Below are 18,264 nucleotides of genomic sequence, written 5' to 3'. Positions count from 1 at the left end.
TTAGGTTCTGCTTTAGAAGCAGCGAGCAGAGTGCATCAATCCAGCTTTTACAGTGCAGAACAGCTCATGTGCTCGAAAAATGAAAAGATTCCCATTAACTGAAGAGCCCAAATCGACTGTTTCTCATTCTACCCATTATCATTTTATACGGATGCTGCACTCGGGAGATTTATTCCAACAAACGTTTGACTCTATAGCTCAGACCTGGGTACTAAAAGCTTCAGGCTGTTAAATGACAGGAAGAGTGTCAACCAGCCACAGCATCACATATGGATTTTTATGAAAGTCAAGCTGGAGCTGAACCCCAAATGATTGAATTAAACAACTGTACTATGGATCGTGAACAATCATGGTTCAGGTCCTCAGGTTTTCTGTGTAGTGTCACTGTGAGAAAAGGTGCTGTACCATGACAGGCGTTTCTGCTTTATTTATAAAAACATTAAGTGTCATATACAGCAAGTGTCTGTAGATGAACACACGGAGCAGAGAAGGCCATCAGAGATCACGCACCATATCCATGGAAACAGCTTTAGAGTTTAGTTTCATCTTAGTTTTCATCTGTTAGTGGCCTGTCATAAGAAAAGTGTGGGCTGAAGTGAGAATCCAGTTATTTATGATCCTCTGATCAGGTTAAATATGAAGTGTCCACATTGTCTCAGTTTCAACAGGAATATGGAGAAACGTGCAACAATCACTTTACTCAATTACTTTATTTCATTCAAGTTGATTCAGGGTAATGCCTGATGGAATAATGGAAACTGTTTTGAGCAATTTGAAGCCAAATGAAATCTAAGGGCATACAAATTGAATGAGCAGATTAGAAGCATGCGAGAACCACTTAAGGACATATTTACTGTACGTTGAATGAGGCTTCACAGCCCTTGCAGCAGTTCATTTAGCTGTGCTCCACTCTGGAGCATGACTGGCACCCTTCATCCTGCAGGATGAAGGGTGCCTCAGCCTCCAAATTCCTCCTGTATCACGCTTCAGAACTATTGGACCATAAAGGCCTAAAAGAAGCTCACTTTGCTGGTGTGAGAACTGTGCACCTGTCACCAGAATCAATCAGCGCCTCCCCACTCGAGCGGAACCTCGCGGCCCGGACCGCAGCCATTCACACCTAGACAGCCATTCTCTCGCACAATGCCCCTGCTCCTCTGTCTGAGTGGAGGTATGAGGGAGGCAAACAGAGCGGCTCTGCAGCCTGACAGGCGACGCTATCGGCGCCGCTGCGAGCGGAGCGCAGCAAGGATTATCGCGCGCCCAGACGCGGGTTGTCGAACGCGTCGGCAGCCCCACTTCACTGGGATTCCCATATCAAAGGCAGATAGATGAGGGAGCAGAGCGGTGGCTTAGCGTAAGCTTTGAGGCAAATGAGAACTGAATATTAACCTTTTAAAAGGCTTGGCTGCAGAAACACTTGATTGTGCCAATCTGCTTTGAGTGAGTTTGACAAGGCAAAGTGTCAGGACGAGCTTGTGTGTGTGTGTAACGCAGTGACACTGAAAATCCAAATTGTCACTCTAATCCCAGACAAGCATATCAAATCTCTCTTTGGATCACTAGTCATCATTTGCCACGGAGCAGAAGAGAACGATAATTTTCAATGCCGTTTCAAGGACACCTTAAAATCAGGCAGTAAATAAAGTCTGGAGTCTTTTTCTACATGAATCAATAAATGCTCTGAACTAAAAATGGCACATGTTTTCAACTAGGAATAAGCTCATGTCCACGGTAATGAATCCCCTCTAGCACGTGCAGGGTTAGTGACCTTTAAGACCACTAGGACACAGATTCCTGGAGCTTCCTGGTGACCGTGCTGATGCCGTCAACTGATTTCAGGACTGAGCGGCACAAGACACACAACTACACCACTTTTAATTCATGATTTCACAAAGGCTGTATTTTGTGTTGTGATATTTTGGATTTGCTCGCTACAGCAGCACTGGGTGTGACAACATGTTAATCGAGCCAAATTAAAAAGCTCATAGCCAAGACTTGAAGTGTGGGAATATTGAAATTGGACCGAAGAACCAAGCATCAACAAAATCCACTTAGGCCCCTGTGACCCTCCATATTTAAAGCATCTAAGGACACAGTATAAAACTTGACTGCTTGATGAGGGAATTTAGCAGCATTCTCATTTCTTATAATTTTATTAATGGTATAGCAGCGCAGAAATAAACCAGGTTGGTCCATTACTGGCAGCGATGCGATTTTAGACTCGCTGAAAGTTCAGCTGAACAAACCGGAAAACACGACCAGGAGGCAGAGTCAGGGGAGAGACAGAGGTCGGCCACGGCAGGCAAATAAATCAAGGCAACAGCTAAAGTCCAGGGTAAAGCACGAAGGACACCGTCTAACAGGTCCTGCACAGCCAGGCAAAAACAGCAAGCTTTACCAGAGGGACTTGTAGCGGTCCAGAAAAACAAGCGAAGACGCTGCGGAACAAGGCAGGAGGAGGCGAATAACAAGCCTGGGGACTGTTTACCTTCAGCGTCAACCACCTGAACAACAAATTAGCATGGCCAAGATGTCAGGAAAATCTGCTGTAGTGTCTCCACATGTCCGCCAACACAGGCACACAGGTCAGACGGATCATATCTGTGAGAAACTCCAACCCCGACTGGGTTCATTGCAGCTCTGCACACAAACACCCATGGCTTAAAACAGACATACACAAAGTTAAGCTTCAGTTAATTGCTTCTTTTGTGGTGAAGTGTCAGCAGCATCCGTGCAATCCTGCAGCCATCCTAGAGAGGATAATCCTGGATACTGAGGCAGGCACCAGCAACTCACACTGAACGACAAACACACGCGCATACACACACTTTCCACCCCTTTTAAAAGGCTGCACTGTGTCACAAAAGGTCTGAGCAGACCTGCTGTGGTGGAGGCATTACTGGCTCCAAGTCCTGCTGCTACTTCAGGCATCAACACCGTGCAAAGAGGAAGGGAAGCCCCGGGAGAACATCAGGGTCGGTTCGTAATCCACACACACAAGTTGAATAATTCACTGAGGAGATGTAGTGTGGTCTGTCCTAAATTTGTTGCAGAAAGACCATATGTCAGCGTGTGTGAGAACCAGGAGGCTGCAGCCATCGCTTCCAGTCCTAATGAGAGCTGGGACTAATTGAGGTGACAGCTTGTGCATCGTCTCCGCGCTCACAGCTGCAGCCAACACAAACCAGGATGTACCAGGATGAGACCGACAACCCAGTTCTTTAAAGAGGTATTACACGTTTCCACACTATTAAGGCAAGCAATTTTCCAAAGCGCACAAAAGTTGGTTTCAATTAACTTCCTGCCTAGTAGAAGGCGGCAGGTTTAATTTAAAAAAAGAAGGAAAAACTTGTAGGGACTTACTAGATCTGTGAGCTGGGACTGTATTTTAATGTAACACTACTTTGCCCATTTAAGATTTCCTGATAAGGTTTTTAATAGAATCCATTAAAAAGTCATGTGGATTATGCGAGTTAAAGAAACTCTTCCTGAGTCTGTTACCTGTGTGAGCAAGATGTCAGACTGAGCATTTATACAAATACAAAAATGTGGACATGTGGTTATATTTTGTTAACTACAATACAGGCATGATAAGTTGCTGAAAATTTAAAAAAAAGTGTCAACAAATTAACACAACAAATCTACAGTGATACAGACAAGTTAGAAAACACGATGGTTAGACCTCCACCAACAACAACTTTTAACCCTGGACCGTGATGACACTTTACACTTCATCAGAAACCAGAGCATTATCTTTTCATTAAGAGCACATGGTTGTGTATGATCATGTTAATCAGGGGCTCATATTCTGTGCAGCTCTCCTAGATATGAAAGGTTAAACCCCTCTAAGCCCACCTGTGCTTTGCTGCCGTGGCTGCTGCTGCAGGGCCAGAGTGCTGCTGATTAAAACAGGGTCACCTCCAACCTCGCCGCTTTCTGTCTCTGCTGATTTCTACCGGCTTTTGTCTCATGTGCGCCCATTTCCATCCCCCTGCTGTTGTGTGATATTTGTCTTGCTGCCATGTGACTGGATTCCTCTTCTAATTGCACATCCTTTATAGATAAATTGCCTATTACTTCAAAAAGGTATAAATAAACGTACAATGTTCTCTGCAGCAAACAATAACATTAGAGCATTAGCTCTAATGATATTCACCTCCTCCACTGATGTTACTGACTCAATATACTTCAGTCAATATCAACCACATCAGACAACAATAAAAATGTACTACAAGAATCACATTTTATCTAGAGTGGCAAAAAATGTCAACATGACATTGTTTTTCATAAAGAAAAGAAAATCTAAAAGATTCTTCTCCGTTCATCATTTAGTTACGTAGCGTAAAAATGTTATTAATAAAATTTGACTTAATTCATTACAAGTATAACAGTTCAAGACCTGAGGAGGAACCGTTACATCCAGTCCTCATTCATTTCCCCTCGTTAGCCTTTCTATTGGGAGAAACCCCGGTTTCATTGTTATGCAGATGACACCCAGCTTTAAAAGGCCATCAGTCATTTCCCTTTAACGTTAAATTCTAATGGGGCGCACGCGCACACACACAGAGCTGTTTTTCTGTTTCTATGACAGGTAATAATACGGTTTTGTACTAGTGAGCAGTGGGGGGTGAACAATGCTTTGGTGACATCTCATTAGACTTGCCGAACCATTTCAAGCTGGTGCATCCACCGTTTCATCAGACTTTCAAAAGTTGATTGTAGTAACTGTTATTACTAAGTATATTATACTAAGTGTATTGCACAGTCATTCTTAACTAGTTAATTGTAAGGTGTCCTTGGGTGTTTTCAAAGACATGAAAGAAAATAGTGTTTTTTTTAACAATGCTTCAAGCTAGGAGTTTCTGGAGGCCAGGGTGTCTTATGACTGAAAATGAAAAGAAATGGATGAGAAAAAAACACTGACTGATAAATGCTAATTGATAGATATGATGATTCACTTTCAGGATAGAAAAGGCTTCCAGCATGAAGAGCATTTCTCCAAAAATGGCTATATCTAGAGTAGGAGTAGAAACAGACAGACCAATATGTTATAAAACACAATTAATGTGTCTGGCTATTTTTTTCCATACAGTATATGCAGAATATACAGATAATATGTGTCAGTGTGGTTACTGTCCATACAGTACACATAGTGTGCATACATTTCTTGAAAGGCTGTAGAGGCATGTTGTTGACATGAGCATCACCAAATACTCTTTAAGAACTTTAAAGATGCTGATAAATAATACACAAGCACAATCAAAAGGATTAAAGGATGCTTTAAAGCTGCAACTAAAGTAACCAACGCATTCGGGCAGCTCGATAAATCTTCCAACCACTCAGATGCTGCTGCTGGCTGCAGCCGAGTAAATGATCTAATGGGTTTCAGAGAATTATATTTACCAAAAACAATAAAACACATATTGTAAACAACTAGTGTGTGTTTCCCCCACTGTGGCAGCTTTTCGAGAGATACTTTAAATGCTGCACATACAGATGGTGACATTCCAATTCTCCATTTCATATTCACTGCAGCTTTTCCTTCTCAAACCTCCCTTCATGTTTCTTTATGCCTCTGCCTTCCTTCCCCTCATTCGCTGTCTCTCTGATGCTTACTTGACACAATATTCTCAAAAGTTTGGAGCCTGAGGATCTACTTGTATAATAAGGGCTGGGGTTATTCAACCGTAGGAAACAATCTCCTCTGTCTCCCCCTCAGTTCCATTTTTCTCTCCTCTCATTCTCAAGTAATAGCAGTGGGAAAAGATGACTTTAAAGAGGACTGGAGGAAGGAAGCTGAGGGAGAAACCGAAATGTGATGTGATGAGAGGAGAAAGGCGGAGAAGAAGAGACAAAGACAAGAGAATCCATACTTTTTAAATTAAGCAGATGTGCCTCATTGATATTTGTACAACAAAACAAAGGCAGTGTGGGTCGATAAAGAGGCTCCATGTTGCTCTCTGGATGCAAAGCGCAGTCGGCTCTTCTTCCCAGCTGGAGCTACAGAATCTCTGCTCCGCTGTCAGACAGTCTTTCCACAAGATTATCGCTCTCACCCTGAGAAATCAGACCACACACTGATCCAGCCTATCTTCATACGCAGGCACAATATCCGTATTAAAACACACACATACACACACACGCACAAGATAACATGTAAACACACTCAAACACAGGCCTCCTCTGTGGCGTTGCATCTCTGCTGGGTGATCTCATTAACCACACAACCTGACAGTGAGATGAAACCAAAGATGCTGCACATGATTCGTGTGTGTGTGTGTGTGTGTGTGTGTGTGTGTGTGTGTGTGTGTGTGTGTGTGTACGTGCGCTCAGTTGCGCATGCAACTGGGAGCGACAAGGATTAACAAGATGGCTGAAACCTGGTGGGTATTGATTGATGAGCTGATGTTAACATATGTTTGTGTCTGACTGGTTCATTTATAAGACGCGCAGTGGGAAAGTCCTCATTACCATTCAATGGCTCCAGGACGAGGCCTATCGCAGCATTTTCAAAATAAAATGGTGAAGAATGTTTACAAAAAAAAGCTGTTTAGTATGTACTGATACAAGATGCAACCAGCGGAACAGCACGCGACCCTGCTTATCGTTACACAACACAGCTCTACAGAGCTAAACTGTGTGAAACAACTTAAGCAGACTGACCAACTAAATCCAGGCGAAGCACAAACAGCGTTTCACTCACCCTTTAAGAGGAGGCCGTTCTGCTGTGTGAGACCAGGTCAGAGTTTCCACCGGCTTTAGCTCCTTCACAGCAACTGTCTGTCTGGTCCACACGTTTAATTATTTCAGTCCGTAAAATGAGTTTAGCAGATGCTAGCCGAGGCAGCAAACCCGAGCGCGCTAGCAGCTAACGGCTAGCTGCTCTACACAGAAATAATTTAGCTAGGTCTCTGTTTGAAGCTGTGTTGTTCGCGGTAACTAAAGTTTGGCTGTTTTTTTTTTCTTTTTTGCTTGATTGACAGACTCTTGGCTAATCACAATTTCGCAGTGGCTTCGGCCTTGTTTGATTGGTAAAAATTTTGATCACGTGCGGCCAATTTGTACCTGGCCTTCAGATGGAGGTAGATAGCGGCATCAGGTGCAGTACCGCCCATTACCACCGACATTAAGAGGGCGCTATTCCGCTTTTTACAATGTGATACTGAGCAACAATACAGAACTGATGATAGGGGTTAATGGGTGTTTTAATAAAAGATAACCAACGTTTATTATATAGTTATTGACTACATATAGTTATCAACTACACGATAAGTGCTGGTTTTCCTGTGCAGACCAAAAAACAAGATACGGCTCGATTTGTTGTTGTTATTCACAGCAATGTGAAAATTGGACTTTGATCAAAAGCAAACAAACATTTTCACCATTTACTAGTAATATGAAGATAAACATACGGAATAAAAGTGACTGAAATTATGCAGCATTTATGTTAACACATACAGTACAAGACAGGGTCATTTTTAGGACAAATCTCCTAAAAAGCTACAGCATCGGCGCAGACAAACATCAGCATCACGTTGACGGAGGGCACTTTGCTTTTCCATCCCTCTCTGACAGACCGACGCTCACACTGGAGGAATCCCCCAGTCTCTCATGACTCTGCGCGTCAAACAGCCCAACTGCAGAGCTTGTTGACAGGTGATCTCTCTCACACACACGCGCGCGCACGTCTGCGCGCGCACGCTCCCACACTCTACATTCACTCCTGCCTGATCGAGGCTCCCACGCACACGAGTGGGCTCCGGTCCACATGGACTCCGAGGATGCGCGTGCAGCCCGGACCGTGTGTGCCAAACTGGTTGGAGCTGCTCGCGCAGCAAATAGCCGCAACAGCGTTTATTTCCAGACTTCAAAGGCTGCTTCACACTCGTGTTCTCTCTCTCTCTCTCTCTCGCTCTCCTCCCACGAGTCGCGGGAGGAAACGTCTCAAAACAAGACAGGGATGCCCAAAAAGACCAGCGCCTGAAAACTCAGCGCAAGCTGCTGTCTTTCTGCCTGGATCGGGTCCAAACAGAGAAACAAAGCTCTGGACCGAGACGCATGCGGGTTGCGTTACACCGACTTGACCGTGAGCGCAGTGAATGAGACTCTACCTCCTGCGGCGACTGAGCTCCACAGCAGCGTGATCCACAGCGCCGCGGACACGGTGCCGCGGAGTCGGAACCCGGCCGAGCGGGCGTCCGGTGGCATGGCGTCAGAAGCCGGCGTCTGTCGCGGGAGAAAGTGGTCGGAGTGACTGGTCCCGGGCTCTGTCGGCGCTGATCGGCGGTCAGTCGGTCCCGCGGAGTCGGCGTTGTCGCGGGCAGGATCAGAACCGGTCCGCATGCCCAAGCACCTTCCTCCGAAGGAGCGTCTCCTGCTTCCTGCCTCCGATCTGTCCTCGTTTTCTCCTCCGCGGACTCTTCTGTCCTCTCTCTCCTACAGTTACACGCAGAGCCTCGCTCTCGCTCTCTCCCCCCCCCCCTCTCTCTCTCTCTCTCTCTCTCTCTTTCTGAGCCCGCGCACCCCCTGCGCGCTTACACACAATCTGACCTTAATGATAATGAAACTTTTGCCCAGAGAGAGAGGCGGAGAGAGAGTATGTGTGTCAGGGTGACTGTTGTGTTGCACTAAGATCAGGACACACTTACATAAGATGGAGGGAGAGAGAGACAGCGGCGTCCCGTGTAGCGCAGATTTAGAGGACGGATAAGGATGGGGTTGGGTGGTGCGTTTGAGGGGCTGAGGCCGAGGCTGGTGTTGGTGATGGAGGCTCGACTTACCAGCCATCTCACCCGCAGCTGGTAATCTGTGTAGGAAGCTGGATTCCAAATCAGAGTCCAGTGTAAGAATGAAGGAGTGGTGCCTTCAGGACCCACACAAAGTGGATCAGGCCTTCACAAAAGATTCTGTTTTGCTCCTATTTCAATTGTATCTCCTGATTTTTTATGTCACTAATATAAAATTTTATATTCTAAAATTTATTTGTCATTATAAGTGTTTCACCCATTACTGGAATTGACCATATCTCATAATGTTTATCTTTGTGATAGTATAAACGCTGTGAGATTCAACATAAAGGACCAGCAGATTCTTTATAGATTAATAATCCTTTCAGTTTGTGAATCGATAATTGAGCCATTGTGAATATCAGCAGCTTGATTCTCTCAGCCACTTCATAATGCATGACCAAAGGTTATCAATGATTCATTGATATCACTTTAAAAACGAGCTCGTGATAACTGGAGTCCGTCGGCCGCTCGCTCCGTTCGTCTGTCTGGGATTTCAGGGTCGGCCTCTCGGAGGAAGGCAGTAAAACACACGCGGCGTTATAAGAACGGTGCTACAACAGCTGTTCCACCCCTTTGTGCATGATTTTCACTTGTAACATTCAGCTGCTGACACATCCGCTGAGGGAAATAGAGCGGAGATGCCGGAAACGGAGGCAAATCAAGGAACAGCCCGTGGCTTCTGCTCAGTAAGAAAAAGAAAACTTCAGCAAAGTGGAAAAAAGGCCAGAATAGCCAAAGTAAAAATAACAGAACATCACCAGAGCTTCAAGTTTAAATTGTCACTGAACCGATGGAGCAGAGAAAAGTCCAACTCATCCGAACCATCAAGTTGAAAAGCACCTTCCCATATCGCTGCAAAAGGAGATACTGGACGTAATCATTGCTCCAGACTACACAGGTCTTCTCTTCAGCCATGAAGCGATAAATAAAACCATTCAGCCAGTAAGCTCTGCATCAGATCAGGACAAATGGAGCAGGCCTCATGTTTCTGTCCAAACCCAGCTGAGAAGCAGCTCAGCTGGTGCTGGGTTCACGCCTGTTCATCCTAACGTTGGGCTATTTGACCAAACCCCGTGCAAACATGCAAACAACTTCTATACATTCTATCTGCTTGTGCTGCTTGATAGTAAACGTGAACGTGCGGTCACGCCTCCACGCAGCAGCACCGCGTTGTTCCGCTCGGATCGTCGGCCACATGGAGCAACCCTTTGATTTTGCCTGGTCTGTGTTAAACGGGCAGAGCCGCGCGGCGGCCGAGTGGCTTCCTGCCAGCGCGGCAGACAGCCGTCGCCTCCGTCTCCGATCACCAGGAAAACACACCATAAGACGGGATTTTTTTTTTCCCTACGTGAGCTCCATCTCTACCTCCACCTTCCTGCCGTGTCATTCGTCCTTACTCCTCTAAGACCCCCCCCCCCCTCCATCTTCCCTCAGTCTCATCTCTTTTATCTCTCCACTTTCCTGCCGTCGCTGCTGCTTCTCACGCTGATGTTGTGCTGTTTTCTTCACAGTTACATGGGGTGTGTGTGTGTGTGTGTGTGTGTGTGTGTGTGTGTGTGTGTGTGTCTGTGCTGGGCGGAGGGATGATGCCTACGCAGCCAGCCGGGCTCAGCGACAGCCTGCTCCATGTTTTCCCCGTGTCTCCTTCACGCCGCATGGCAGAGGTGCAGAGGTCACATTGAACAAAGAGCCAGGCAAAGAAGCTCAGAGCTGTTTGAAAAGCAGCTAAGAGTCCTTCACTCGCCGCTTGGACCCCGACACAGCAACACTGAAGGTTTTTAATCAACATAACGAGGAAATACAGCGTTAATGGATGAACAAGATGCTGAATTGTGTGTTGAACGCTCATCATTCATCTCCTGATGCTTTAATACAGGGAGGCGTTGAGTTCATCAGGACGCATGGACGACGCTTCCTCTGCTCGACGCCCAAAGCTCATCAGAACGCAACACACACAGCAGATGAGCGTGACGCAGGCCTACATACGTCGTCCCGCTGCTACCAGAACAACACTACGGCAGGAAATATGGGTTAATCCGCTGCTGTAAATAGTCCCCAACAAAAGCCACTTTCCTCATGTTCCAGTATTGTTGTTTACCAAGAACCACCGTGAAATCAGAAGCAGGGAGGTTTTCATCTCCTGTAAGGAGGACGTCGTTCCTTGGCATTAAGGAGAATAGTCTTTGTCTGTCTCCATTCAGTCGACTTCAACAAGTCGTCCAATGTTGCTGCCATATTCGTCATTTGTCGCAAACCTCAAACAGCCAAAACGACAGATTGTTTTGCGATCAGCCCACACGCAGATGCAGGCTTTTGTTTGCTTGAAATTAAAGCCTAATGCGTCTAAATGCTAAAAAACACTGGACCACAGTCACGCAAACAAAGTGGGTGATTAGGTGCAAACCGCTCTTTAGCCTCTGTCGCGTAAAGGTCGAGAAAGAGGACGCGCCGGTCCATCGCCACCTCCACAGAGGACGTGGGGACAGTGTGTGAGGTGGCGTTCAGGTTCACACACTGAGCTCTGGCTCGTCTGGGACCTAAAATTGACAAAGGAACCATCTTGTATTTGCTCCAGGACAAAACCACAACGCACTTATTTTCTTGTAGAGGCTGCTCCCTCCCTCCCCCCTCCTTCCCCTCCCACACACTGGCTGCTGCAGTGAGCGCTCGGGGTAAGATGCCCTGAGGTGCTGAAGGCTCGCTGAAGTGGAGAAGTTGAGGCCAAGAGCGTTCCGATAACAACGCTGGTAAACGCCTGGTTTTATCTGGTCCGTCCCCTCTAATCAGGACACAAGCAGGACCGACTTTAGTTCATCAACAGATGTGGAACGGCAGGAACTGCTCCTGGATCTTGGGAAAGGGCAGCGACGCAGTGTAAATCACGCAGCAGCAGGACACTCAGGCTCCATAAACATCAGCTGAGAGCAGTGAGGAACGATGTGATCACAGCGTAAAGGCTCCTACCGGCGTGAAAAGCCGATGGTGCAGCTGTTCTGCGGCTCCTAATGATGTCAGATGGATCATTATGCAGGGGAGAAGCCACATGCTCAGCATCAACCTATAAAGCAAAGACCTTTTCAAGGTGTCAGTGAATGCTAAGCTCCAATTTCAGACCAGAATCGAGGCTGGAACAGTTCATGTACAGCAAAATTCAAAATGCGTCATTCAAAATGTGATTTTCTATTTTTGATGCGACCTGAGGGAAAAGCACGCGGCTTAAACCGCGCTCCCGCGTCTGCCTGAGAGCCACACTGGGCCCGCTTTCGGGCGCAGCCACTTAAGATAATCAGGTCAATACTCGAGCATCGAGCCAATCAGCGAACGCTAATGTGTGACACACTTGATCGCGCTGCGGCGCTGGAGTGGGCCCTGAGTTTGCTGCGACTCATTTAAAAGCTAGCGGAGTTCAGTGCAAGTTAAAGTGGGGATAATCCAAAATTCCTCCCAGGCTTGAGGAAATCAAAACGCTCTGTGGATCGGCCGCTCAAAAGGGGGATTAACACAGGCTAAAATAAAAGTTTTTAAACCCTGACAAAACGCGTCGCTTCATTAGCTTCATCTGCTTTATCCGACCACCATCTGAAGTTCACACTGGATCACGGTCTGGTTTGGTTCTGCTGTGAATGAGCCTTGTGTTTGACTCGGCCCCCAGTTAGAATTGATTGACTGTTGCTATGGTGACGGAGAATTCTGATGAGCAATGTGGAAAAAGAGATCCAACATGGACGTTGGTCCGTTTTCCTGTTGAAGAAACGCTGAAATGAACAAAGACGTTGTGTAAAAACCTCAATCAATAACCCCAGAAGATATTCTCAGAAGGCTGATTGAATTTTTTATTCGTATAAACAGTGCTTATCTGAAAATACAGCTGAGTGGCTGTGGACTGAACGAATGCATTTTCAGGTGCCTTTTCTATCAGAATGGAGGGTGGAAGAAGCCTTGTTGACGTCTGAAGTGTTCCTCTCAGCCTCCGCCGGCGCTCCTGCAGCGTTCAGTCTTCCTGGGAAGCTCACAGCTGGACACGGACACTCCAAGAGGCTGACGGCAGAGAGAAGAAGAGACAGGACAGCGTGAAACGGACGGCTGCAGGCCTGGGCCTGCGCTTATGAAACACCTCAGGATTACTCATCCTGAACGAGAATTACAACTAGATGTGATGTGTCTGAATGTCTCAGCCAGACACAGGCACACTATTAGATGGAGACCTGACGGGACGTTTTCCATTAGTTATGAATATATTCACGACCAAAAGTGTCACAAATAATAACAACAAAACATTGGTGTGTGTAATGCATCATTCAGACCTGAGACTTCCCCCGATGTGGCTCAGTCGGTCTCCTTCTTCAGGTATTTCTTCATGACTGAGGCCACGTCTCCCCCCTCGCTGCCCTCGGCCTCCAGTCTTTCTCCCTGCGGTCTCTGGAAGCGCCGCCTTGGTGCCCCGCTCTGGGAACTCCCTCCCGACCCTCCCGAGCTGGACGACTCCGTTTCAGAGCTTTTTCTGCTGCGCGTGGAGGGAGGCAGGTCTCCAAAGTGGACGCTCAGCGCCCTCCTGCTGCCCCTGACCGAGCTGGCTAAGCTGCTGGTGGACTGAGCTCGCCGGATGGCAGGGAGGATGTCGGAGGCGGCGTCGTCCCGGCTGTCCCCAGCCAGACGGCGGTTCTGGAACACCATGGGTTCTGAACCCAGAGAGCCCTCGGCTCCATCTTCTGCGTCATAATTCCCCAGCATGCACCGGCGCAGCGGTTGAGGAGAGCGCTTGATTGGAGTGGAAACGGAGCGAAGGGGTTCCTCCATGTCCTCCTCTGGGATGGACAGGGAGGGGGGGGGGGTGGCGGGCGGCGAGGGACGAAGCCAGTGACGAGAGGCGCGGCAGCGACGGAAGCGAAGACACGGAATCACTGGAGCTGAAGCGGTAGGGTTTGGGTCCAGGCGCGGAGGCGCCGGTCGGGGACTGAGGGTCCGCGATGGAGCGAGAGCTGGCGGCACGTGGCAGAAGAGGCGAGGGCGGTTTAAGGATGCTCGGGCCCGGCCGCGGCTCCTGGAGGTCCTCGGAACCGAGGGACAAGGCTGAGGCTCTCCGCCGGAGGGTGGAGGCTGCGGTGGTCTGGTAAACGGGCAGGGACACCGCGCTGCCCGACCCGTCTCCTGCATCGGCGCCTGCTCTGCGCTTCCGGAGCCCGTCCAGCAGCTCGGACAGGGCCGAGGAGGACGGGGCCCGGCCGAGGCCTCTGGTACCAACTGCTCCGGCCGCGAGACCCTCGTCATCAGGATCCACACAGGAACTGAGGGAACAAGTAGCGGCATCCATCAGACTGCTGTATGTACAGTAAAGAAGGAGCTTTTGGATGCTGTCGGCACCGTCTGCAGATGGAAACCAGCAGACGTGTGACTCACCGGAAGCTCAAAGTGCTCATGGAGTCTGCAACGGACTGGCGCCCGGTTTGGCTGCCGTAGGGGGAGCCGCCGCTGCGGGACCCTCCTCTGGGCGCGCCTAGCCAGCGACGGATTCCCTCCCCGACGTCCTCTGTCCCAACAGAACCAACGCTGGACACCGAGTCACTGCAGGACAGAGCAGCTGCTCACGGCTCTGCTGTCACATCCAGAGTCTTGTTGCAGAGAAGCAAACAAATGCAACGTGCCTTCACACGCTTTCCCAAAGCTTAGATGCCGGTTAACGTCATCTCCATCACCTCATGCATGCATCACTCAGCAGCCTCGTCTTATTTGTGTTTGTCACGATTAGCTCATACTTGTATTTACGTCACTACAGTCACAAGAGCAAGATGTCTCAAGTGCTGTAGGACGTACAGTAAGCAGCAACATCATTCTGACCAGCCATTAAGCAGAATTCAATATAAAGCTCTCTCACTGTACATATCTGATTTAGAATCTACCTCATCAGGCCACACTCACACACCTGCCAGACATTCACGGAAAGACCAGCCTCACACACACACACACACACACACACACACACACACACACACACACACACACACACACACACACACATCAGGAGGTTCTTACAGGTCTTTCTTTCGAGTTAACGACTCCACAGCTGTTTGCACACTGGAGTAGAGGGCAGAGTGGTGGGCAGAGAGAGAGCTGAGTTTTGTTTACAGTGGACAACACAACACTGCCTCACACGCCAACACTCGTTTCATTACATGAAGATGAGAAGATGAAGTACTTTACCTTAAAAAACTGAACAATACTTCCTATTTTCTAGCTCATCCTTTCAGCTGACGTCTCTCTTTCCCTTTCCAGGAACCCGTCCCCACCTACTCTACCTTTCTGTGTCGCTCTCGTCGCTGGACACCACTTCCTCCAGAGCGGCCTGCAGGTCCACGATGCGGCGAATGGACGTCTCCAGGTCGGCCTGCAGCGTGTGTCTGACGGCGCTCAGCTCCTCCACCTGCATTTCCTGCCAGATTAGAGGACATTTGTTGACGCGAGGGCGAATAACAAGCTGACCTTCACCAGGGCGGCCGCGCGTTGTCATCCCCCGACTACCTGTTAGGACCCCGGGGCCCAATCCGCCACAGCAATTACCCTCAGTGTAGCTCATATTACCTCATCAGTCAAACAGTGGCGTGTCCTCTCTCGCAGCCGTGGTGCTGATGCTCTGACCAGGTTATTTAGAAGAAAAAAACTGCCGAGCACTGACATTGGGAGAGAACGGAGTGGTTTATTAATTCCTCCGTCTATCCAGCATCCTGTCTCTTTCTCACAAACACACACACAAGCTTTCAAAGTTATTGGCTTAGAGGAGACGAGGGGTGTGGGTGCAGCAGTTGTCATAGAGACACATAAGCATGTATGAATATGTGTGTGTGCGTGTGTGTGTTTCCATAACCTTGAAGAGACAATGAGGATTAATCACAGGCACAGAGACAGAGCAGGGTGAGGGGGAGATGACGTTAAGACGGCGGGTGCGTGTGTGTGCGTGTGTGTGTGGATGAAGACGTCTCACACCAAGCCTGTGTGTGTTGGGACGTTGGTAAAGCATGAGCGGCGTTCGGCTAATAACTGAATAATTACTGCTCGACTCGGTGAGCAAGACGATGATGGAGTCTATGAATCGACTGACATCTTCAGAGCAAACGATATGTTTGGTAAACAAGTGATGATTTAATTCCATAAATATTCTTGAAACTCTGCCTCCAGTACGCAAAGTCCTTTAAGATATTAAGTATTTAAAAGTTTCTCTGCCTGTGTTTGTTACTGTTTATGGTGTCGGCTCCTTGGTAATAACCATTTAATGATACTGTGAAGATATTTGTGCGTTGAATCCTCGTTTGCCTTCGTGCTGCTATGATCAAGCTTGAGCAGCAATGAAAGTGATGTTTTCTAATGTTCCAGATGAAACGCCAGCTGTTGTTTTTGCTAATGAGAACAGCGGAGACCTGGCTGCGAGACGCGTGGCGTGCTCCCCATCGTAGCCCGGAGGAAGCGCTCTCAGCTGGGCGTTTAGAGGCAGCGGCCTTGGAAGCGCCGCCTCCCGGCCTGGATGTGAGTCACATCTGCGGGGGTTTGGGTTTGAAGCCCCAAGGAGGCGCCGGAGCAGAGATCTGTCTGAAGGTGGCAGGGGTGCCGGTGAATTGCAGAGCTGAAGCACTGTCCCTGTAATTACCTCCACTTCTGGGCGAAAGGGTGTCGTTTGTGTCTAAGTGATGAAACGCAGAGGGTGGTTGCGTTTTGTGCGCTGCTTGTTCTTGGCAAGGTGCAGCGACGCTACAGTCCCATTTATTTATGCCTTTACTGTTTAAACATCGTATTGCTTCCTATTTCTTCCCTCTAAGGCTCGGATCTGTTCCCTTAGTCTCTAACTCATCTTTACACCCCCACCCTGACAGAAATACCCGTGTGGTTGCACTTGCGACTTGTGCAACCTAAGATCTTCAACCTCTTTGTACTAAAACAGTTCTAATTAAATTCTGAGCGATGCTGATCCCGATAAGGATGTTTTGGTGCCATGTCCCCTCTGAGCCCTCTCAGCAGCAAACTAAAGCTTGTTTATTTACTTTCCTTTATTCCTTATGAGAACAGATGCACTTCCTCTGTTCTACCTCTATTCTACAGTGCTGCTACTGACACTTTGAAAGAGAGAGAGTTTGCTGAATAAAAACATGATGGAGAGCAGAGCTGTGGGAGCCACAGAGTGGTGAAAGGAGCGTGTGCTCACTGCTTGTTATGACTGTCCAAGAAAACCACGTGTGTTCAAATTTGATGAATTATTTATTCATTTCATGAGATGTTTACTAGATAAACTGCTTTAAATACAGTAAGCCCAGCTGAACAATCCTGTTTTTAAATCTTGATGTGTAACATGCACCACTAAAAGGACAAATGTACTGAAGGTGGAGGAAAGTAACAGCAGCTGCAGAAGCTGTTGCTTACTTACAAACAGCTGCAGCCCAGACTTACCAGCTCCATGCGCCTGCGGCCGCTCTCCTGCTCTCTCTGGGTCAGCTCCTCCATCTCCACCCTCATGTCCTGCAGCCGCTGCTGGTAGTAGCGGGCGTTCTCTCTCTCCCGGGCTTCAGTCTGGGCGCTCTGCTCCAGCTCCTCTCCGAGGCGAACCACGCTGTCCCTCAAACGCAACACCAGCACCTGTGGTGAAAGAAAAGGCAGGCAGGAATAAAATATTGTGATGATGAGCATGATGAAGCACTCGTTTGCTCTCACCTCAAACCTCTTGACTTGACCTCTCTGAAACTCCAGTTTATTCTCCAGGTCACATACGCGAGCCTCCTGTTTACTGACAATGCTACGCCCCACGGTGGATGACTCCAGGAACTGCACCCTCAACGCACTCTGCTGGAGCTGAATTATGAGTAGGAAGAAAGAGGAGTGAGCCAAAAAAATATTACTAGAGGGGAATTAATGTACCAGTGAATCAATGAGATCAACACCTGCGAGGATCGCTGTACTGAAACGTGTAACACGCGGGTTAAATGGGCCAGAATCCCATCATTTCTCACACCAGCCTGTTCCCACTTCACATAAAGCTCCTGAAGCTGTACCTACTTCATGCTGATCTTCCAAAGATACCTGTTCTTGAAGGGAGTGCTTCTGCTTCTTCACCTCCTCCAGCTCAGCTTGTAGTTCTCTGATCTGGGAAATATCACTGGAGGACTGAAGCGAGAAGAGACACACAGGTTCAGGGTGAATCTGCAACTCACAGAGCCACAATCCCCAAACTGAGCAAAAACCTGAGCTATGAGGGCTTTGTGCTTCTTCATAAGCTCGTTGAGGTCCTCCTGGTCCTCCTCCAGCCTCTTGAGCAGGTCTGCCTTTTCATGCTGCAGCAGCGCTAACTGCTCGTCCACCTGGAATCACAAGGACAAAGGGTCAAATGCTGTATTTACATAGAGCACGTTGTAGGAAAATAGGTGTGGTGTGTAATGTTACTAGATAATTATTATTATTATTATTAATTAATATTACAGGTGATACATCATCTTAG

At 48.0% G+C, this 18,264-nt stretch overlaps 2 protein-coding genes and 1 long non-coding RNA gene across 5 annotated transcripts in view; 1 reads left to right on the top strand and 2 right to left on the bottom strand.

The window, feature by feature from the left end:
• Nucleotides 1-8,482, bottom strand: part of LOC114866498 (seizure 6-like protein) — a 29,677-nt gene extending 21,195 nt beyond the window's left edge. For 2 of the 3 annotated variants that reach the window (XR_003787708.3, XM_029168304.3), the window contains exon 1: nt 8,115-8,481. Coding sequence is in view for 2 of the 3 variants with exons in the window: in XM_029168304.3 (XP_029024137.1) it covers nt 8,115-8,346 (232 nt within the window). In the remaining variant the exon portion in view is untranslated. Of the gene's footprint in view, nt 1-8,114 lie in introns of all 3 variants that reach the window. The other variant, XM_029168305.3, reaches the window with a different exon arrangement.
• Nucleotides 2,892-15,955, top strand: LOC114866499 (uncharacterized). Its single transcript, XR_003787709.3, has 3 exons — nt 2,892-3,232; nt 7,579-7,659; nt 15,063-15,955. It is a non-coding gene; the product is annotated as an uncharacterized LOC114866499 (long non-coding RNA).
• The window catches only part of LOC114866495 (unconventional myosin-XVIIIb-like), a 22,936-nt gene continuing 17,283 nt past the window's right edge, over nt 12,612-18,264 (bottom strand). The window contains 10 exon segments of the mRNA XM_055513568.1: nt 12,612-12,830; nt 13,097-13,622; nt 13,624-14,077; nt 14,190-14,354; nt 14,823-14,864; nt 15,086-15,219; nt 17,223-17,408; nt 17,484-17,621; nt 17,850-17,933; nt 18,011-18,127. Coding sequence (XP_055369543.1) covers nt 13,119-13,622; nt 13,624-14,077; nt 14,190-14,354; nt 14,823-14,864; nt 15,086-15,219; nt 17,223-17,408; nt 17,484-17,621; nt 17,850-17,933; nt 18,011-18,127 — 1,824 coding nt within the window. The 3' untranslated portion in view covers nt 12,612-12,830; nt 13,097-13,118.

The sequence above is a fragment of the Betta splendens genome, chromosome 12, assembly GCF_900634795.4.
Source record: "Betta splendens chromosome 12, fBetSpl5.4, whole genome shotgun sequence".
Lineage (NCBI taxonomy): Eukaryota > Metazoa > Chordata > Actinopteri > Anabantiformes > Osphronemidae > Betta > Betta splendens.
This window is presented reverse-complemented; position numbering and strand designations above follow the sequence as displayed.